Below are 16,470 nucleotides of genomic sequence, written 5' to 3'. Positions count from 1 at the left end.
GGCGGGCAAAATAAAATTAGCCGGATTTGGCCCGTGGGCCTTATTTTTGACACCTCTGATACAAACGGTTTAAAGAGGTGTAGGAGGCCTCACTCTCTGTGATGCTGGTGATCTCGTCCTGCACCGCCAGCATCAGCTTGGCCTCGCGGGTCAGGTACTGGCAGCGGCGCTCCTCGTGCTGCAGGGCTATGGCGAGGCGCCGGGACAACTTGTGCATGGAGCTGATAACCGAGGGGTCCGCGTTGGCCTGCGGGGGGCGCAGACACCAGAACCGCACAGTTACTCACGACTCTGGGATGAATGAATCATTGACTCGGATGGATTAATTAATGGCAATTGATGGGGTGGGACGTTGGTTAAAGAAACAGCATTTAAAGATGTAGACTGACATTATTGACGTTTTTTTGGTTAAAAAAAAAAAGCACGAATATTTTTTAAATGACGTTCAACATAGTAATCAACGCCTACTTATCACTGAAATACTTCTGTCATTCCGAGAAAACAGGGGCAAGGGGGTTTAACCTCCATTTTGAAGTGTTGAACAATTGAACAAAAGAGAACTATGCTAACTATGCCATTTTGTGTGCGACAGTTTGCACAAAAAAAATTCAACTGAAAAAAATATATATAAATTCATTGATTGAGCTGAAAGAAAGAATCATCACAGTGGCTGGGTCATGCTGAGGACACATACTGAGAAAGCAATGCAGTGGTTAAAAATGGCCGCTGCCAAACATGACTTTACAGAGCATGACTCAGCACTTTATTGTCTATTACCAGTATGCTGGTATAAGGTGGTTACAGATAGTGACTCTGCTCTTCTGTCCGGGGGTGTGGGAGGCAATGTTGGGCATCGCGATTACCCATCTAAAATAACACACCCCTTTTCTTAACTCCCCACCCACTTAGTTATACACTCAGTATTTGACCTGTTGTTTGTTCCATTTATCTTGTCTATTCCTTACTTAAGCATTTACCTTCGCGTCTATTTTTGTAGTAGTTTTTGTAGTACTTTGTATTTTTATTGTATTTGTTATCCTGTGTTTTACCACTACTGCTGGGCTGTTGCAACCAACACATTTCTCTTGAGGGGGATTAATAAAGTTGTATCTTATTTAATCAAACCCTTTTAAAAACACCCAAAAATGAGTACACAGCCTTCGAATTACTTGATGTATTTGCAAAAATAAAATACATTTTCAGTACAAGCAGACCGCCTGAATTGGGCTCTGAGGCACAATAGAATAACCAAATAGCCATAAGTACTTCCATACCCTCAGGGCAAACACCACACTAAACAGGATCATGGTCGGCATTTCCCTCTTTGGAGAAGGATCCGATTTGGAAACCTAGTAGATGGAGGAAAAGGTCACTTTCAATAATAAATCAACTTCAGTAACCACCAATATTGACTCTACATTTGATTGCTTTTTTAGGTTGATTGTTATGCCCGCGTTCATGTTGGTTTCCTTCCACACCATAAAGACAAACATGTTAGGTTAATACTCCAGCCTGAGCACTTGAGCAATTCTCCGGAATTAGACCTGCAGTGGGTCCCCGGGGACCGTAAACGGGCCTGGCCCCTGCACCTAGTGACGGGTCAAATGCCTCTTGTACAGTGTCTTGTACGTCTGCAATAGGGCCCGACCGATTCATCGGCCTGCCGATTTAATCGGCCGATTATAGCCTTTTTGAAAATAATCAACATCTGCCAAAAAGACGCAGATTACAACCGATTTATTTTATTTTTTTATTTTTTTTATTTTTTTTATTTTTTTAGAAATGTTATTGGGCTAAGTATCCTGCAGATTGCGCTCCTACTCGCCTTGCTAACTAACAACTTTAGCTGGAGTAAAAAAGAGGAGATTGAATTTTACCGTACAACATGAAAGCACGCTCGCTCAGGCAGCTGTGCGCTCACCTCACCAATGTACACAAGACGCGTTGTTTGAGCATGTTGTGCCTGTTTTTCTTTAGGTTCCAGGCCATGTTAATTTGTTATACTGTAGACTAACGGTGAGACCATTAGGGCTGGGTATCACGGCCAAGTTCCTGAATCGATTCGATTTTGATTCTGAAGGCTTTAAATCGATGAATCACGATTCGATTCGATTCAATCCGAATCGGTTCCAACTGTTCCTAGATTGAATGATAATTTTCTTAAGTTGTAAGGAAATATTCTTTATAGGCTATCATCATTAATTCATCACTAAAATCATTAATTGTGACTAAAATCTTGTAGTTGTGACTATTAATTAACATCCTTAGCAAGATTTTACATTCTATTCAACGTGATGGCCTGCCTAATTCAATATATTAATGAAATTATCTCCATGCAACACACTGCAAAAGACATGTTTTTATTTTGTAGGCTACATTAATGACAATCCAGGCAACTATAAACAAAACTGCCTCCATCTTCCTAAAATATATAAATATAACCATTGTAAAGATTATACCATTTAAGATAAAATATTCAAGCATTATAAAACTCCTTAAATTCATATTTTTTCAACATATTTACAAAAATATTAACATTAAAAAAAAATAATAATAAATAAATAAAAGGGGGGGAAATCGATCTCGTGCCCTGTGAATCGATAGCGTGAAATTTAAACGAAATCGATCCAAAATCGATTAAATCGATTTTTTTACCCAGGCCTATACTGCTCAGCACGCACGTGTTAGTCACTGCTCACGAGCGCAGTACATTAGGAGTTAGTTATTTATTTTACATTTTACATTACACTCATTTTTTACTGTAAATGTATTCTAAAACACTCAAAGGTTCTGCATTCAATTCACATATTCGTCAAAAGTGTTTAAAGTATATTTAAGGTATCATAAACTACGTTTTATAGGCTTTTTTTTGTTTTGTTTTTAATCTGCCGATTAAATCGTAATCGTAATTTTTCTCTGAAAATAATCGGCATCGGCACTCAAAAATCAATATCGGTCGGGCGGGCCCTAGTCTGCAATGACCATAAGGTAGATCGTTATTCTTGCTCTTTATTTCCTCCAACTGTGTCCAGCAACAAAGTTAATCAGCCACTATAACTGGGGCTAAACGTTAGATCAGGCCCAACCGTCCTTGAAGCAACCATGCAGCACACTCATTACCTGAATGATGTGCGGGTGCTGGAGGAGAGTAGGGTGGCCCACAAAACGCACATTGTCTATTTTCAGCTCAAACTTCTTCCCACAAATGTCAGACTTGGTGGCCAGGATTGTGGCAAGGATAATGTCGGAGAACCTTGAGGAAAGAGTAAAAAATGTTTTACCAAAAGGTACATGTTAAGAGAATGTGAAAGCTGTGTGTGTCTCACACAGACTCTGTGTGTGTGTGTGTGTGTGTGTGTGTGTGTGTGTGTGTGTGTGTGTGTGTGTGTGTGTGTGTGTGTGTGTGTGTGTGTCCCACTCTATGAGAAGCAGAGGGGTTTGGGTAATCAGATGGCTCTGTCCTGAAGCATGATTCCCAGTTAGGTGTTAACCATAATACTGAGTGGCGACTGGTCAGGAGACCCAACGTGGAAATGTGTCAGAGTCATGCTTGTTGTAGCTCATGCCGTAAACCAGATTAACATAATACAATAATAAATAATCGTAGTAACATTTAAAAGTAGGTAAATATTCTGGACCCCATCAAGCTAGTGTTTATCAAAAGGAGGTGGATTTGCTTAGAATAATTGTTATTGTTTGTGCACTTCAAGAGCCACATGTGTAATTACACTCGCATGGTGAAATGAAAATGAATTAAGTCAAACAATTATTTTACAGGAACGACACAGGACACAACTCGGAATACAGATTTTACCCAAATTAGGGATTCATTGAATGGAGGCTACACTAAGATTCTCTGCGATTGGGTTTCCACATTAGACAGCAGTAAAGCCTGGGTTAAAACAAACAAAAAAAAAGGTGAAGGAAGACAGGGGTGATCTATACAGAGTGAAGCAGCTTTAGAGCTATGTGGTCTTACCCTGACACCAACTGTTCGTCAGTTAGTGGAGTTTGCTCCCTGAAACGGGGAATGGGGCCATAAGCAAAAGAGGGGCAAACAGAAATGGGACAATGCAACACACACATGGACTGAAGTTGTGAAAAAATATGCTTACTATGCATATTTCGCCGTACCAAGCAGACTGAGAAAACTCCCATTATCGACTATTTTTATCAACCTGAACCTATAACCAATTTTCTCTGAGCAGGAATAAATGTTGACCAACATTAAAGTGGATAGTCTATGTATAACTTCCGTGATGCTTCCATGGACTATTTGAATTTCAGGGATATTGTGTAAATTGAGGAAAAGATATCGACAAACGACATATCATGATATCTAGTGTAAACTCCTTACGATGACAAGATACAACCTTAAATTATGAAAAATTGCTATAATTATCATTACCATTTAAATTAATGGGATGGCACTCAAGACTATTCAGAATGGTATTTTGAATGCATAAGCACATCACGTATTCATGAATATCGAGTAAAATTCCCTATAATTATCGAAATACTAAATGTGATCATATTGCCCATCCCTAATTTGCCATGAAACAAGAGAGCCTTCACAAGCCTTGTTGTCTCCATTTGAGGGCGGCTTCATCAAGGTCATTTAATCTGAAAGAAAGTGTCTGATGCTGAATATATCAGACTTATGTGAATATGTAAATGCAAAGCACAAATACTATGGGCCCTAGTCAGATGCAACAGGGTTTTTATCCAGAACCTTTATTTTTCAGGGCATGTCCAATGTGCTGAAGATGACATTTTGCCCCCCCCCCCCCCCCCCCCCGACACCAATACTTTTGTTCACTAAATAATGTCATTAACTTCAGCAATAAAAACTTCAGGCTGTAAACTCTGGTATTCCACACTTGATATTATGCTATACTAGAGTAACATACATGAGAGAGCAAATGGATGATAATACATTTGTACAAATATTAATTGTATACAATTATACTATAACGAAAGGTATAGTTGTCCTTAAATAATAGGCCAATTATTATTATTATCATATTTTTCCACTGCGACTGATATAGTGGGCTATTTGGTGAAACAGAGCAGCAGAGATTTGTTTTCCACCAATCCTTTCCTAGTCATTTTATATGTATTTTATATAATTCCTAATGATCTTAGTTTCAGGAAAATGTTTCTACCTTTCGGTATATTGCAGAATAGACAGAAATGTTACAAGCCAAGGAGAAAATAAGAATACATAAAAGGTGACAAACAAGGCCAAATAGCTATTTTCACAGCAGCCCGAATTGGTATGAGATGGAAGGTCGCCATGGCAGAAAGCAACTGACACATACTTAACAACTCGATTGGGAAATATGTTTAATGCAGAACTGTGTTCAATACAAATGTTAAGCAGCAAACAAACAAAAAAATCCATACCTTGAATCTCCATCCTGATCTTCAAGCACATCCCCAGTTGTGTTCACCAATGCATATGGACTTCGTTGTTTAGCTTGAGAGAAACAATTATTATCTTACTTTGAATATATACCAATTTGCGCTACGAAATGGCACAACGATGTACAAAACAATAAAGGAGTTAAGTTTTAGCGAGGGTTGTATGTGGAAGTGGATGTTTCTGCCACTCAGACTAGCAGTTGATCTACTCAACTATACATGCGTCAGATTAAGATTAGCCTGGCTGAATCAAGATCAAATTCAGTAAGGTGTTTAAACCGGTCGGTAATGCGATGATGATGACGATGATGACGATGATGCTGCTGCTGCTGCTGCTGCTGCTGCTGATGATGATCTCTTACCTGGGGACGACGGACATTCTGCGAGCCTCTGGAAGGGGTAGCGGAAGAGCAGCTTGTTTCCTCGACTGCCCGAGCTGACTAATATGACGCTGATGGGGCTGCTCGGGTCGCCACTTCGGTCCATGGACTTCTGCTCCTCGAGTAGCTCGGTGTTGTTATACATGTCTGCATCCCAGAGGCTAACACGACACTAATATGTCCAGAGCCATACATCCATGTTCTCTGACCCAATGCTTTGCTGCTGTTGCAAAGTTAAGCTCTCTCACTTCCGTTGGCCTCACTGTCATTTGCGTTTGGGATCATGTTTGCGCCAGCCATTGGTCCATCGAGCTGTCAATTGCGCCCTTTGACCCGGGTCGTGACAATTCCGCCCAATCACAGCTCAAACGTCTCCTGATTCCCCGGCCCAAATTGTTACGGTTTTCGTCCTGTACATCCAAAGAGTTACTGGAGAGCCTGTAAATTGAGGCTGACACTTTTATAATCTGGTGATCTTAAAGATTAGTGTTGAATTTTATTCAACCAATGTATCCTATCGGGCAAAAAGGAAAAATATTGAAAACCATAGACGCTTGTGTTGGTAAAGACAGTAGTGAAAGCGGCGTTGCCATTGTTGTGTGTTACATTGAAATGGGTTCGCAGGGCAACTGTGACTACATTCAGTAATTCCGTGTATACTAATGAATTAAATAATTTTCAGTATCAAAATCCAATGGCTCTAGAAATGCTTTTGACGAATCAGGACATTTGGAAAAGTAAATGGATGAATTAGTATGTGAATCATGAAATGACAATTTCTCACGTTTACTAATATTTTACTAGCCATTCTGCCTCTACGAGACTCATCTTCATTTTTCCGCTCACTAATTACAAGCCCCATGTGCGCCTTCACTTTTTTTTTTTTTTTACCACATATCTTGGTGAAATGTGGAGCGAAAGTGCACCTGTGCACCTGTGTAGAGCCATAGGTTGCGTGTGGATGCTGTTCAGAGATGGACAACCCGTTTGCCCAATCGCAAATTCTGATTACAGTTCTGATTTTATTCTCTGAATTCTGACTTTAAACTCAGAACTAAAAAAACGGGATCCTCGAACAAGAAACACCTTTTTACATCCGATTTCTTCGGTAAGCTTTCCCCTGTAGTAGGCTATGTCAACGTGACTCTCTCTGAATTTACCTTATAGGTAGGCTACTCCCTCCTTTAGAAAGTTGGATTACCCTGTGAGATTAAACTCCAAATTCCGACTTTCATTTTAAGAATTCTGACTATATTCGAAGAATTCTGACTTTAATCTAAGAATTCTGAATGCAATCTCGGAATTAAGATTTTGTCCATGACAAATATTATGATAGAGTATCAATGGGTTTTGCATCTTATGCAACTGGAGTTTTTCTACATTTTGATTAGTACACTCACTGGCATTTGTGCACCTGCAATGAAGAATTGAAGAGAGGGTGTCACTGTTATATTGTGCAGGAGAGAAAAAATAAATCCTAAATTTGCAACTCCCAAAGTATTTTTTTTAATTAATGCATTAGACGTGAATATGTGTCGCATTCCAACCCGAGGCGTGTTCAGTGTCACGCTTTGCCTAGTCTCGCAAAGCCAGACAAAACTACAGCAAGTAGAATGGCCTGACCAAAGCGTGAGGAGTATGGAGGTAGATTTGTGCCTTTATTATGCAATCAAAAATAAGCAAAACTTTCCACACTGCAATCAAAAAATAGGTTTGGGAGCAAAACTTTCCACACTGCAATCAAAAAATAGATTTGAGAGCAAACTATCGACACTGCAATCAAAAAATGTTTTATTGCAAGATAAATTAATGTGATAAAAAAAATATTTAATGGGAATACCAAAAGTTTTGTTTGCAAACCCAAAAGTTTTGTTTGCAAATCCAAAAGTTTTGTTTGCGAATCAAAAAGCTTTGTTTGCGAATCCTAAAGTTTTGCTTGCGAATCCAAAAGCTTTGCTTGCTGTTGAGCTGAATCTCGTGGGCGGGACCTACGCCGAAAGATGTAAGACACGTCTCTATTGGCCAGTCTCGATCGGAGTGACAGCTTGGCAACATCCGAAAAGCCGCTGCCCCCCGACCGCCTCCAGAAGCAGATTGTCGGCCTGACGGACAGGGTGTTCGTTTGTGCCTCTCAATCCGCAGCGACGGTCAACAACATCGCCCTGCTCTCCTCTGCCATGGTCTCCTTGTCGGCTGACAGGGAGGCCTACGGAATTTCCAGGGCGCGCAAGCGCACGCACGGGACAAGCCCATAAGGCGAAGCCTAGACGGGCCCTACATGAAATAGAACTCCCTCTCTCGTTACTAACTGTGGATGTTGCCAAGCTGTCACTCCGATCGAGACTGGCCAATAGAGACGTGTCTTACATCTTTCGGCGTAGGTCCCGCCCACGAGATTCAGCTCTATAGCAAGCAAAGCTTTTGGATTCGCAAGCAAAACTTTAGGATTCGCAAACAAAGCTTTTTGATTCGCAAACAAAACTTTTGGATTGGCAAACAAAACTTTTGGATTTGCAAACAAAACTTTTGGGTTTGCAAACAAAACTTTTGGGTTTGCAAACAAAACTTTTGGATTCCCATTAATATTTTTTTTATCACATTAATTTATCTTGCAATAAAACATTTTTTTTGCAGTGTGGAAAGTTTTGCTCTCAAACCTATTATTTTAGATTGCATAATAAAGACACAAATCTACCTCCATAGAGGAGCAGACTCTTTCTTCCGCTCATCTTGAATGGAGGAATAGCACCAACAGGGGGCGAGACGTTTTCCCAGCATTTGGTGAAATTGTTACGTAGTAGCCTATTAATCTTTATTATCTGAATGGGAAATGCAATATTTTAGGACAGATACACCATTTTAAACGTGTTCTTAATAACCATTTCTAGCGAGAAATATACTTTTCCCTTGCATAATCTTCAGTCAGTGAATGTGATCTTTATTAATCTTGATTATCTGAATGGGAAATGCAATATATTAGGACCGATTCACCATTAAACGTGTTTCTAATACATGGACGCTGGAAGTGGGGGGGCTGGGGGGGCTGCAGCCCCCCCTGGTGGCGAGAGGCTGAATGTGAAATGCAAAAACCCCCGTGGAAATAAATAAATAAATAAATACATAAATATATCAGACTATTATTATACTATTGTCATTTTACTTGTGACTATAAATGTCACAAGTATGATTTGATTCACAAAAGGCGCACACCTGCTCGTATAGACGGAATGGTTTCAAACCCCCCCCCCCCCCCCCCGTCATCGGAATGTTTCTCAGCCCCCCCAACTGTGAATTACTTCCAGCGTCCCTGTTCTAATAACATTTCTGGCGAGAAATATAGGTAGGCCTACTTTCTACTTGCATAATCTTCAATCAGCGATTGTGTATGATATTTAGTTTTATAAATATTAGGAAGATTTTATCGGCTCGCCTCGCTCGCATGTTTCAACGACGTCGCTAGGGACTCTGTCACGCTGCTTTCGCTATACTAGCAGCTCACGTGTTTTGGTTGTGTTATTAAACCGTTACTTTATGTAACTTTTAGTGATATCATCTTGTTAGAAACACGTATATCTGAGAGCCTATAGGTCACGCTTTGGGTCAGGCAAAGCGTGACACTGAACAAAACGTAGCCTATCTATTTCACGCTTTGGCGTGATACCGGGTTGCACATTCACACGTAAAGAGGTGTAGTAGGCCTACTTCGCCCAACAAAAAAGGACAGATGAGTAAAACATGTTTATATGTTGACTCAACAGGGATAATATTAGTTGTTGGATGATATAGGCCTATACCATGATTTTTGAGAAAAGTTGATCCAGGGGAGAATAAATATTTGAAAGCAAATACAGGATTACTGCACTATATTCCATATGAATTGTCACTTGGTGCCTGAATGTTTTTTCCTTTGCATCAATAAAGCAGCCCAGCCAATAAACACATTTCAACCATAAAGTGAAGCAGAAAAGGCACAATTGAAAAATAAAAATTCCGTATGGATGTTTCTTGAAGCAACTCACACATCAAAAGATGACATGCAAGTATAAGACAAGTTAAGATTAATCAAATGTTAAACCATTTTACTGCTACAATTGCAATAATAAATAGTAATCTCGGTTATTAAGCAGGTCGTAGGTTAGGCCTATACTCACTAAATAAACCGACAACAAGTAGGGTTAGGGCTATCAATTATTGCGCAATTTAAAAAGGCAAAATAGGCCTAGTTCTGCTTTGGTTTATCGTCTCTGCAACATCTCAAGAAGGGGGCTTTGCCAGCCAACCGTGACTCACACCGTCCACTCGCTTATGGGAGCGGAGAAAGAGAAAAGCATAATCCAGTGACCCAATACCAGAGGAAACAATCACCACAGCCGGCAAAAATGGTAGAGTGGACAGAATTTGAGCGCGATACAATCAAGGACATCTTCTCTAAGATCGACTATGACGTGGTGGGTCCCGCCGCCCTCACAAGGTAGGTTCATCTTGCAAAAAAATGTTTTGAACTCCACGAAAGATATTGATATTCCCAAATCGTAGGTTGTCTCACATTTTGTATGCCTCATCCAGGTGCCTGGTTGTGTACCCGTGGACTCGGAGGTACTTTGGAAACTTCGGGGTCCTCTACAACGCCGAGGCAATCATGGGCAACGAGATGGTGGCAAACCACGGGAAAAAAGTGCTCCACGGACTGGACCGAGCCGTGAAGAACATGGATCACATCAAGGAGAGCTATTACGAGCTCAGTCAGCTGCACTCCGATCAGTTTCACGTGGACCCTGACAACTTCAGAGTAGGCCTAAGCATGCCTCAAATGATTCTGCATGGATGTCACCACCATGATAAATAGATATAATATGTGTGTTTTTTTCGTACCCCCACAGCTGCTTGCTGACTGCCTTGCAATCGCCATTGCCACCCAGTGGGGCAGTGCATTCACCCCGGACATCCAGGCCGCGTTCCAGAAGTTCTTGTCCGTTGTCGTCTTCTCTTTGGGAAGCCAGTACCACTAGTAGCGCTGCATGGACAGTAGGACCGTGAACAACAACATCAACAACAACAACTACAACAAATGCACTGTTCGTTCAATTCAGAGGACCGGGGAACTTTCCTCTGTCAAAACCAATAAAAAAACATCACCGTATGTTTTTCACTCTGTAGCCAAAATATCCTACTTAATTATAGGCTCCTAAGGCTATTTATTCAACTAAACAAAACTTAATTGTGCCATCATAGGGCTGGGCTTAGAGAGTGGGATTGGGGAGGATGCTCGTTTGCGCCACCCAACAGGTGCTCTGATTGGAGGACGTCATCTTGGAACGTCTGAAATTAACGCGCAACAGGTGACACTAGCTCATGCATCGCTTAGAATTACATGTTATTTGCATTGACCTGTATTGTAGTTTGAGGCTAAGCACGATTTTTTCCAAGAAGACCTTGATTATAAAATCGAGTTTACACCACGTTATCATGAAAAGCCTACACTACAAAATTATTTTTTCTAATAACATTAACAGATAACTAAGCAGTAAGCAAACAGAGTCTACTTTGCAATTAAAATAACTTATAGGCCTACATATATTTTATAAATATTTGCTAACAATGCTATAATCCGTCTAGACGTTTAACCTGCATATTATATAAAATATTATTTGAAGGCTATATTATTTGTGAAATCAAGGTCAAGCGAACAAGTTGAAAAGGACGTGGTTAACTGCGCGATTCAACCGCAATGGAATGGAATAATGACAATGGAAAACAATAATGATGGGATTCAAACTTTTATTCATATTTTTTCAACAGAAGACTCAACAGGAACCTGATACTTTCATCCATCCTATTGTCTGCCTATATCCGACCGATCTCAGTTTATCGGTACTTCTCGGACAGAGCCAGGGCCAAAGCACACAGGAACTTGTCGACGGCCAAATGAGCCATTGGGGTGAAATCATCAGGGAACATAATAGCCATAACCACCAAGATGTTGAGTGAGAGAAGCTGTAGGAGGAAAAAATAGGAAAAATACATTACCTATTATTATTAAAAGACCTGGATAATAATAATAATATCACATTGCGTTGAAATTGATTTCCACCACTTTCCTACCACTGACCTTGAAGTTGGTGGGGTCAACTCTCAGCTTGAAGGCGTGCAGCTCGCTCAGAGTAAGAAGACCCCTTTCCAGGTCGTCCATCTTGTTCACAGCATCTCCGATGCCCATCATGATGGTCTTGCCGTGCTTCTTCACTTCAGAGGAACCAGGGCTGATGCTCTTCCAGTGGCTGAAGTAAGTCTTGGTCTGCGGGTACACAGCGAGCATCCTGGAAGGGGGAGGAGGACAAGTAAATACATTAATAAATAAAAAAACACAGCAAATTGTTCAAGTTTTTCCCCCTAACTGTAATTGTGTGGCTGGAGTAAGCATACCTTGAAAGAGCATCGGCGCCGATAAGCTCGGCCTTGCCGGACATCCTGCCCCAGAAGAGCCTGACGGTCGCCTTGTCCTTTGGTGTGAGACTCATCTTGAATAGTGTGGTCAGATTGGACTCTGTGGTAAAGTTCAATATGTAGCTAATTCGCCGAAGTGGGCTCTTAAATATGGACTAGGGAGTGGGCGCAACCGGGGTCCACACCTCCGAGATAGAAGACGCACGGTGGCCCGTTCTGGACGCGTTCCAAATGGAAGCGCTCCAATAGATAGCAGCAGGCCACACAGGCTCTCACGAGATAAATGCACACCTCCATCATCATCGACGCCCACTCTGTGAGTAAAGTTCAAATTAGTAATAAGTAGCGTGTGTGGCTGCATCCTTAACGTATTAAATGTGTGAATGTTAAAAGAGACAACGCAAGCGTGAATTTGCTCAATGAACAGGCGTGGCCAGACTGATGATCCTAACACTTTAAATTAAGTGAGTTCATTCAATTCAAGCGTTCAGCCTACGACACTGTGTGTTGTAAACTATTTGCTGACGTTATATTGAACACCTGAAATTGGTGACTAATTTAGCAATAGTAGCAACTAACCTTTTTTGTGCCCAGTAGATTCAGATTGGGTGATTTCAGGATCACAGTTGAGACAGAAACCTGTCAGAGCATTCCATCGAATTATTCTGACTGGATCTCGAACTAAATTCCCACCGAAAATCGATTGTTCTTGGTTTAAAACGTGGGAATGTTTTAAACAAAGTACAATGGATTTTGTGGGAATTGAGTTCGTAAAACAAGTAAATGTTTTAAACATAGGAATATTTTCAAAACAACAACGGGGATGAGTCCGCCTGCAGAAAGGAAGTGGTCCTCCTGGCCCCCCAGTGCGGCTGGAACCACTCGAAGATGGATCTTCTGAAAACATTAAATATAGGCCTATCAGGCTTCGGGCGCAGTACAAGTGTCTTAACATACACCAAAATAAGTCCAGATCATTTCTATTTTAATCCTCATGTTCCAAGTGGCAAAAGAAACTAATTCTGAATCTGATTTTATTCTGAAAATGTAGGCCTATAGGCTAGGCCTGAAATATATGGTTAGATAATTTGTGCATACATAGACCTAATACAGGCTTAATTGTAGGTAAATAGTAATTCTACAATTAAAACCTCCTCATTTGCGGAAAAATGGGCAGTTTGGAAGGATTCTGTATAGGCTACTTATCTTATAAAGGTAATGAAATGTTAGCGCTAATAAGGGCGGGTCCGATTAAGCGGGGGAGATAATGTTTTCTCTATTAGGCTACTAACCAGGCTCTGGAGATCCTATTCCGTGTGGGTCGGAGTATTTATTGCTTTATAATAGTTAGATATATGTATTTGTTATCCTCATATAGGCGTACACCGTGGATACTGTTTGAAGAATAAGAAGATTAAAATGACCAGTGGCTTATGTGTTTTTTCCCATGTCACTACATTTTCTTGGCATCGAACCCAATCGGACATGTGCAGTGGCGGTTTTAGGCACGGGCGAACCGGGCAGCCGCCCGGGGCGGCATATTTGTGGGGGGCGGCAAATCACATGGGTGGCGCCACGAGCAGTATAAAAAAAAAAATGCGCTGCGTAGCGGTTATCAATGAAGTACGACATTGTGTGGGGAATAGGTATTTTGGCGCCCCCTGCTGCAGGCGCACACCTGCTCGTTGAGAAGGTGCCGTGTATAGACGAAATGAAACCCCCACTGAAGTCAAACCCCCCCCACAATCTTGCCCGGGGCGTAACTGGACATGTGTCAATTTTGATAAGGTCAGATGTCCAGTCAGTTGCCAACATATATTCCGCTCGCAAATTCGGTTCACTTGATGGATTGCCAAATGAGGAGGGGATTCGGCCAATATAAATATCCCGATTCATTCCGAGTCAGTCAGACTTGACTTGAGACTTGAGGTTCAGCCTAAGTTACATTGAACCCTTAAGACAACGCCACGATGGTTGAATGGACAGATGCCGAGCGGAGATACGTCGAGGCGGTCTGGAGCAAGATCGACATTGATGTCTGCGGACCACTCGCGTTGCAGAGGTCAGACTTTAATCAGAATACAATTATATATCAATTGCATGCGCAATTTAGCTATATATATTATATATATGATATATATATATAAATTGCAACCCATATAAATATATATATTTTAAATGAAATTTCATAAAATAGAAGAAATTAAGTAGGCCTAATCGACGATTTGTTTAGCAGATGCCTTAAAGTGACGAAGGACAGAGGGTCCTGCAGACATTTGGGCTCGAACCCAGCACCTTTCTTTGAAATTTGGCATGTTTTTTCCCTTTAGATGCCTGATTGTGTATCCGTGGACGCAGCGCTACTTCGGTGGCTTTGGCGACTTGAGCACCGACACCGCTATTATGGGAAACCCCAAGGTGGCCAAGCACGGCGTCGTGGCCCTGACCGGCCTGAGGACGGCTCTGGACCACATGGACGAAATCAAGACCACCTACGCTGCCCTGAGCGTGCTGCACTCCGAGAAACTGCACGTCGACCCCGACAACTTCCGAGTAAGTCGTGTGTGCGTGTGCGCGTGTGTGTGTGTGTGTGTGTGTGTGTGTGTGTGTGTGTGTGTGTGTGTGTGTGTGTGTGTGGTGTGTGTGTGTGTGTGTGTGTGTGCGTGTGTGTGTGTGTGTGTGTGTGTGCGCGCGCGTGCGTGTGAATCTGTGTGTATTTGTATGTATGAGGTTGTGGGTTGTGTCTGCGCAGGTGCGTGGAGACAAACCTACATGTTTATGCGTGTATGCGAGTAGGCCTACATGCTTGCAGGTGCGCTTGTGTGTCGAGAAAAAACGATATAGCGAGACAAACTCATGACGTGTTTCGTTGATGTTAGTGGTTAGTCGAGGATGTTATTATTATTAGCCTGTCCTGCATAATTAAGGCAATACAGATCTATCTCTTATCTCTTATCTGTGTGGTTGTGTGTGTGTGTGTGTGTGTGTGTGTGTGTGTGTGTGTGTGTGTGGGTGTGTGTGTGTGTGTGTGTGTGTGTGTGTGTGTGTGTGTGTGTGTGTGTGTGTGTGTGTGTGTGTGTTTTCAGCTGCTGTGTGAGTGCCTGACCATTGTCGTCGCCGGGAAGATGGGGAAGAAAATGAGCCCAGAAATGCAGGCTGCGTGGCAGAAGTACCTGTCCGCGGTGACTTCCGCCCTGGGGAGACAGTACCACTAGAAGATGTGTGCTGACGCTAGGGGGGGACAACAGCAAGCTACAACTTCAGTGACAAACCCAAAATGGATGATTTCATCAATAAAACGATTTTCGTCAATAAAACCATTGTTTAACAGTCGCCTTTACATCCACCCTCTTACCGAGGCTCATCTTTACCAACGGGCAATTAGCCCTCCGTCAGAGTTGAAATAAGTATCGCAAAAATGACTTAAAGGAGAAAAAGGGGTTAATGTCGATATTTGAAATCTAATAAGATCTCCTAACTATGGCAACGGCAAATAGCACACACACACACACACACACACACACACACGTATATATATATATATTTTTTTTTTTATGTGTGTGTGTGTGCTATTTGCCGTAGCACACACATATAGCCTATATATATAGATATATATAGATATATATCACTCATAAATATGATATTTACTCAGTGTTGCAGGTTAGAATGACTTCATGGATTACATTTCTTTCTCTATAAAAAAACAATAGATAATAACATTCATCCCAGGCAGCTACTGATTACAGTAAACATAGATATTGTTATTCTCACCCCCTCCAAAAGTCCCATCAAATCAAAAGTTTTAAAACATGTATATACCTTATCATTCATCAAGGTGATGTCTAATCATGAGGGCTTAGTTAAGTATTGGCATAATATTTCATCACCAAATGGACCAAATAACGCCTCTGGAAATCCTCACAAACATGCGTGATTGAGAATAACATTAGCCTACATCTCTATGGAGTCAGTTTCCTGCCATAATTCAAACCTGAAAAAAAAAGTTTCAAAGGCTTGTAAGTCTGGGTTTGAAAACTCAACACCTTGTAAAAAAGGTTTTGGCAACACTGAAAAAAGAGATTATAACCTGAAAAAAACTAAAACTAAAATTCAAACATCTGTAAACATGATCTTGTGTTCTATTTTATCTTCTTCATCATTTTCACCAACACATTTTCAAAGTTCAAACAATTTCACCAGCGCATTTGCAGTTTCAAATCTG

The 16,470-nt window shown here is 41.2% G+C and overlaps 4 protein-coding genes across 6 annotated transcripts in view; 2 read left to right on the top strand and 2 right to left on the bottom strand.

Annotated features, from left to right (window-relative positions):
* Window positions 1–11,472, bottom strand: part of nprl3 (NPR3-like, GATOR1 complex subunit) — an 18,615-nt gene extending 7,143 nt beyond the window's left edge. The window contains exons 1-6 of one of the 3 annotated variants that reach the window (XM_056578023.1): window positions 5,787–7,600; window positions 5,407–5,479; window positions 3,980–4,018; window positions 3,121–3,253; window positions 1,275–1,349; window positions 94–247 (exon numbers count right to left, since the gene is read on the bottom strand). In XM_056578023.1, coding sequence (XP_056433998.1) covers window positions 94–247; window positions 1,275–1,349; window positions 3,121–3,253; window positions 3,980–4,018; window positions 5,407–5,479; window positions 5,787–5,949 — 637 coding nt within the window. In that variant the 5' untranslated portion in view covers window positions 5,950–7,600. Of the gene's footprint in view, window positions 1–93; window positions 248–1,274; window positions 1,350–3,120; window positions 3,254–3,979; window positions 4,019–5,406; window positions 5,480–5,786; window positions 7,601–10,676 lie in introns of those variants that run through there. The other 2 variants (XM_056578033.1, XM_056578041.1) reach the window with 2 other exon arrangements.
* Window positions 10,055–12,186, top strand: LOC130372232 (hemoglobin subunit beta-like). Its single transcript, XM_056578104.1, has 3 exons — window positions 10,055–10,275; window positions 10,371–10,593; window positions 10,685–12,186. The coding sequence occupies exons 1-3, from the start codon at window positions 10,184–10,186 to the stop codon at window positions 10,811–10,813; spliced, it is 444 nt and encodes a 147-aa protein (XP_056434079.1). The 5' UTR covers window positions 10,055–10,183; the 3' UTR covers window positions 10,814–12,186.
* On the bottom strand, window positions 11,563–12,380 carry LOC130372218 (hemoglobin subunit alpha-2). The gene is made up of 3 exons (XM_056578078.1): window positions 12,228–12,380; window positions 11,914–12,121; window positions 11,563–11,798 (listed from the first exon to the last, which is right to left on the bottom strand). The coding sequence occupies exons 1-3, from the start codon at window positions 12,320–12,322 to the stop codon at window positions 11,670–11,672; spliced, it is 432 nt and encodes a 143-aa protein (XP_056434053.1). The 5' UTR covers window positions 12,323–12,380; the 3' UTR covers window positions 11,563–11,669.
* A 1,769-nt stretch (window positions 12,381–14,149) lies between these two features.
* LOC130372209 (hemoglobin subunit beta-1) lies at window positions 14,150–15,565 on the top strand. Its single transcript, XM_056578066.1, has 3 exons — window positions 14,150–14,310; window positions 14,579–14,801; window positions 15,335–15,565. Exons 1-3 carry the CDS (start codon window positions 14,219–14,221, stop codon window positions 15,461–15,463), a joined length of 444 nt encoding a protein of 147 aa, XP_056434041.1. The 5' UTR covers window positions 14,150–14,218; the 3' UTR covers window positions 15,464–15,565.
* Window positions 15,566–16,470: the final 905 nt, after the last annotated feature.

This window comes from Gadus chalcogrammus, chromosome 2, assembly GCF_026213295.1.
Source record: "Gadus chalcogrammus isolate NIFS_2021 chromosome 2, NIFS_Gcha_1.0, whole genome shotgun sequence".
Classification (NCBI taxonomy): domain Eukaryota; kingdom Metazoa; phylum Chordata; class Actinopteri; order Gadiformes; family Gadidae; genus Gadus; species Gadus chalcogrammus.
This window is presented reverse-complemented; position numbering and strand designations above follow the sequence as displayed.

Bases quoted from the DNA above. Each gene is read 5' to 3' on its own strand.
- LOC130372232 (XM_056578104.1), top strand. From the start codon at position 10,184: ATGGTAGAGTGGACAGAATTTGAGCGCGATACAATCAAGGACATCTTC. The intron at 10,276-10,370 runs GTAGGTTCATCT...TGCCTCATCCAG, and splicing joins GGTCCCGCCGCCCTCACAAG to GTGCCTGGTTGTGTACCCGT. The intron at 10,594-10,684 runs GTAGGCCTAAGC...GTACCCCCACAG, and splicing joins TGGACCCTGACAACTTCAGA to CTGCTTGCTGACTGCCTTGC.
- LOC130372218 (XM_056578078.1), bottom strand. From the start codon at position 12,322: ATGAGTCTCACACCAAAGGACAAGGCGACCGTCAGGCTCTTCTGGGGC. The intron at 12,122-12,227 runs GTATGCTTACTC...TCCCCCTTCCAG, and splicing joins GGCGCCGATGCTCTTTCAAG to GATGCTCGCTGTGTACCCGC. The intron at 11,799-11,913 runs GTCAGTGGTAGG...TTCCTCCTACAG, and splicing joins TTGACCCCACCAACTTCAAG to CTTCTCTCACTCAACATCTT.
- LOC130372209 (XM_056578066.1), top strand. From the start codon at position 14,219: ATGGTTGAATGGACAGATGCCGAGCGGAGATACGTCGAGGCGGTCTGG. The intron at 14,311-14,578 runs GTCAGACTTTAA...TTTTCCCTTTAG, and splicing joins GGACCACTCGCGTTGCAGAG to ATGCCTGATTGTGTATCCGT. The intron at 14,802-15,334 runs GTAAGTCGTGTG...GTGTGTTTTCAG, and splicing joins TCGACCCCGACAACTTCCGA to CTGCTGTGTGAGTGCCTGAC.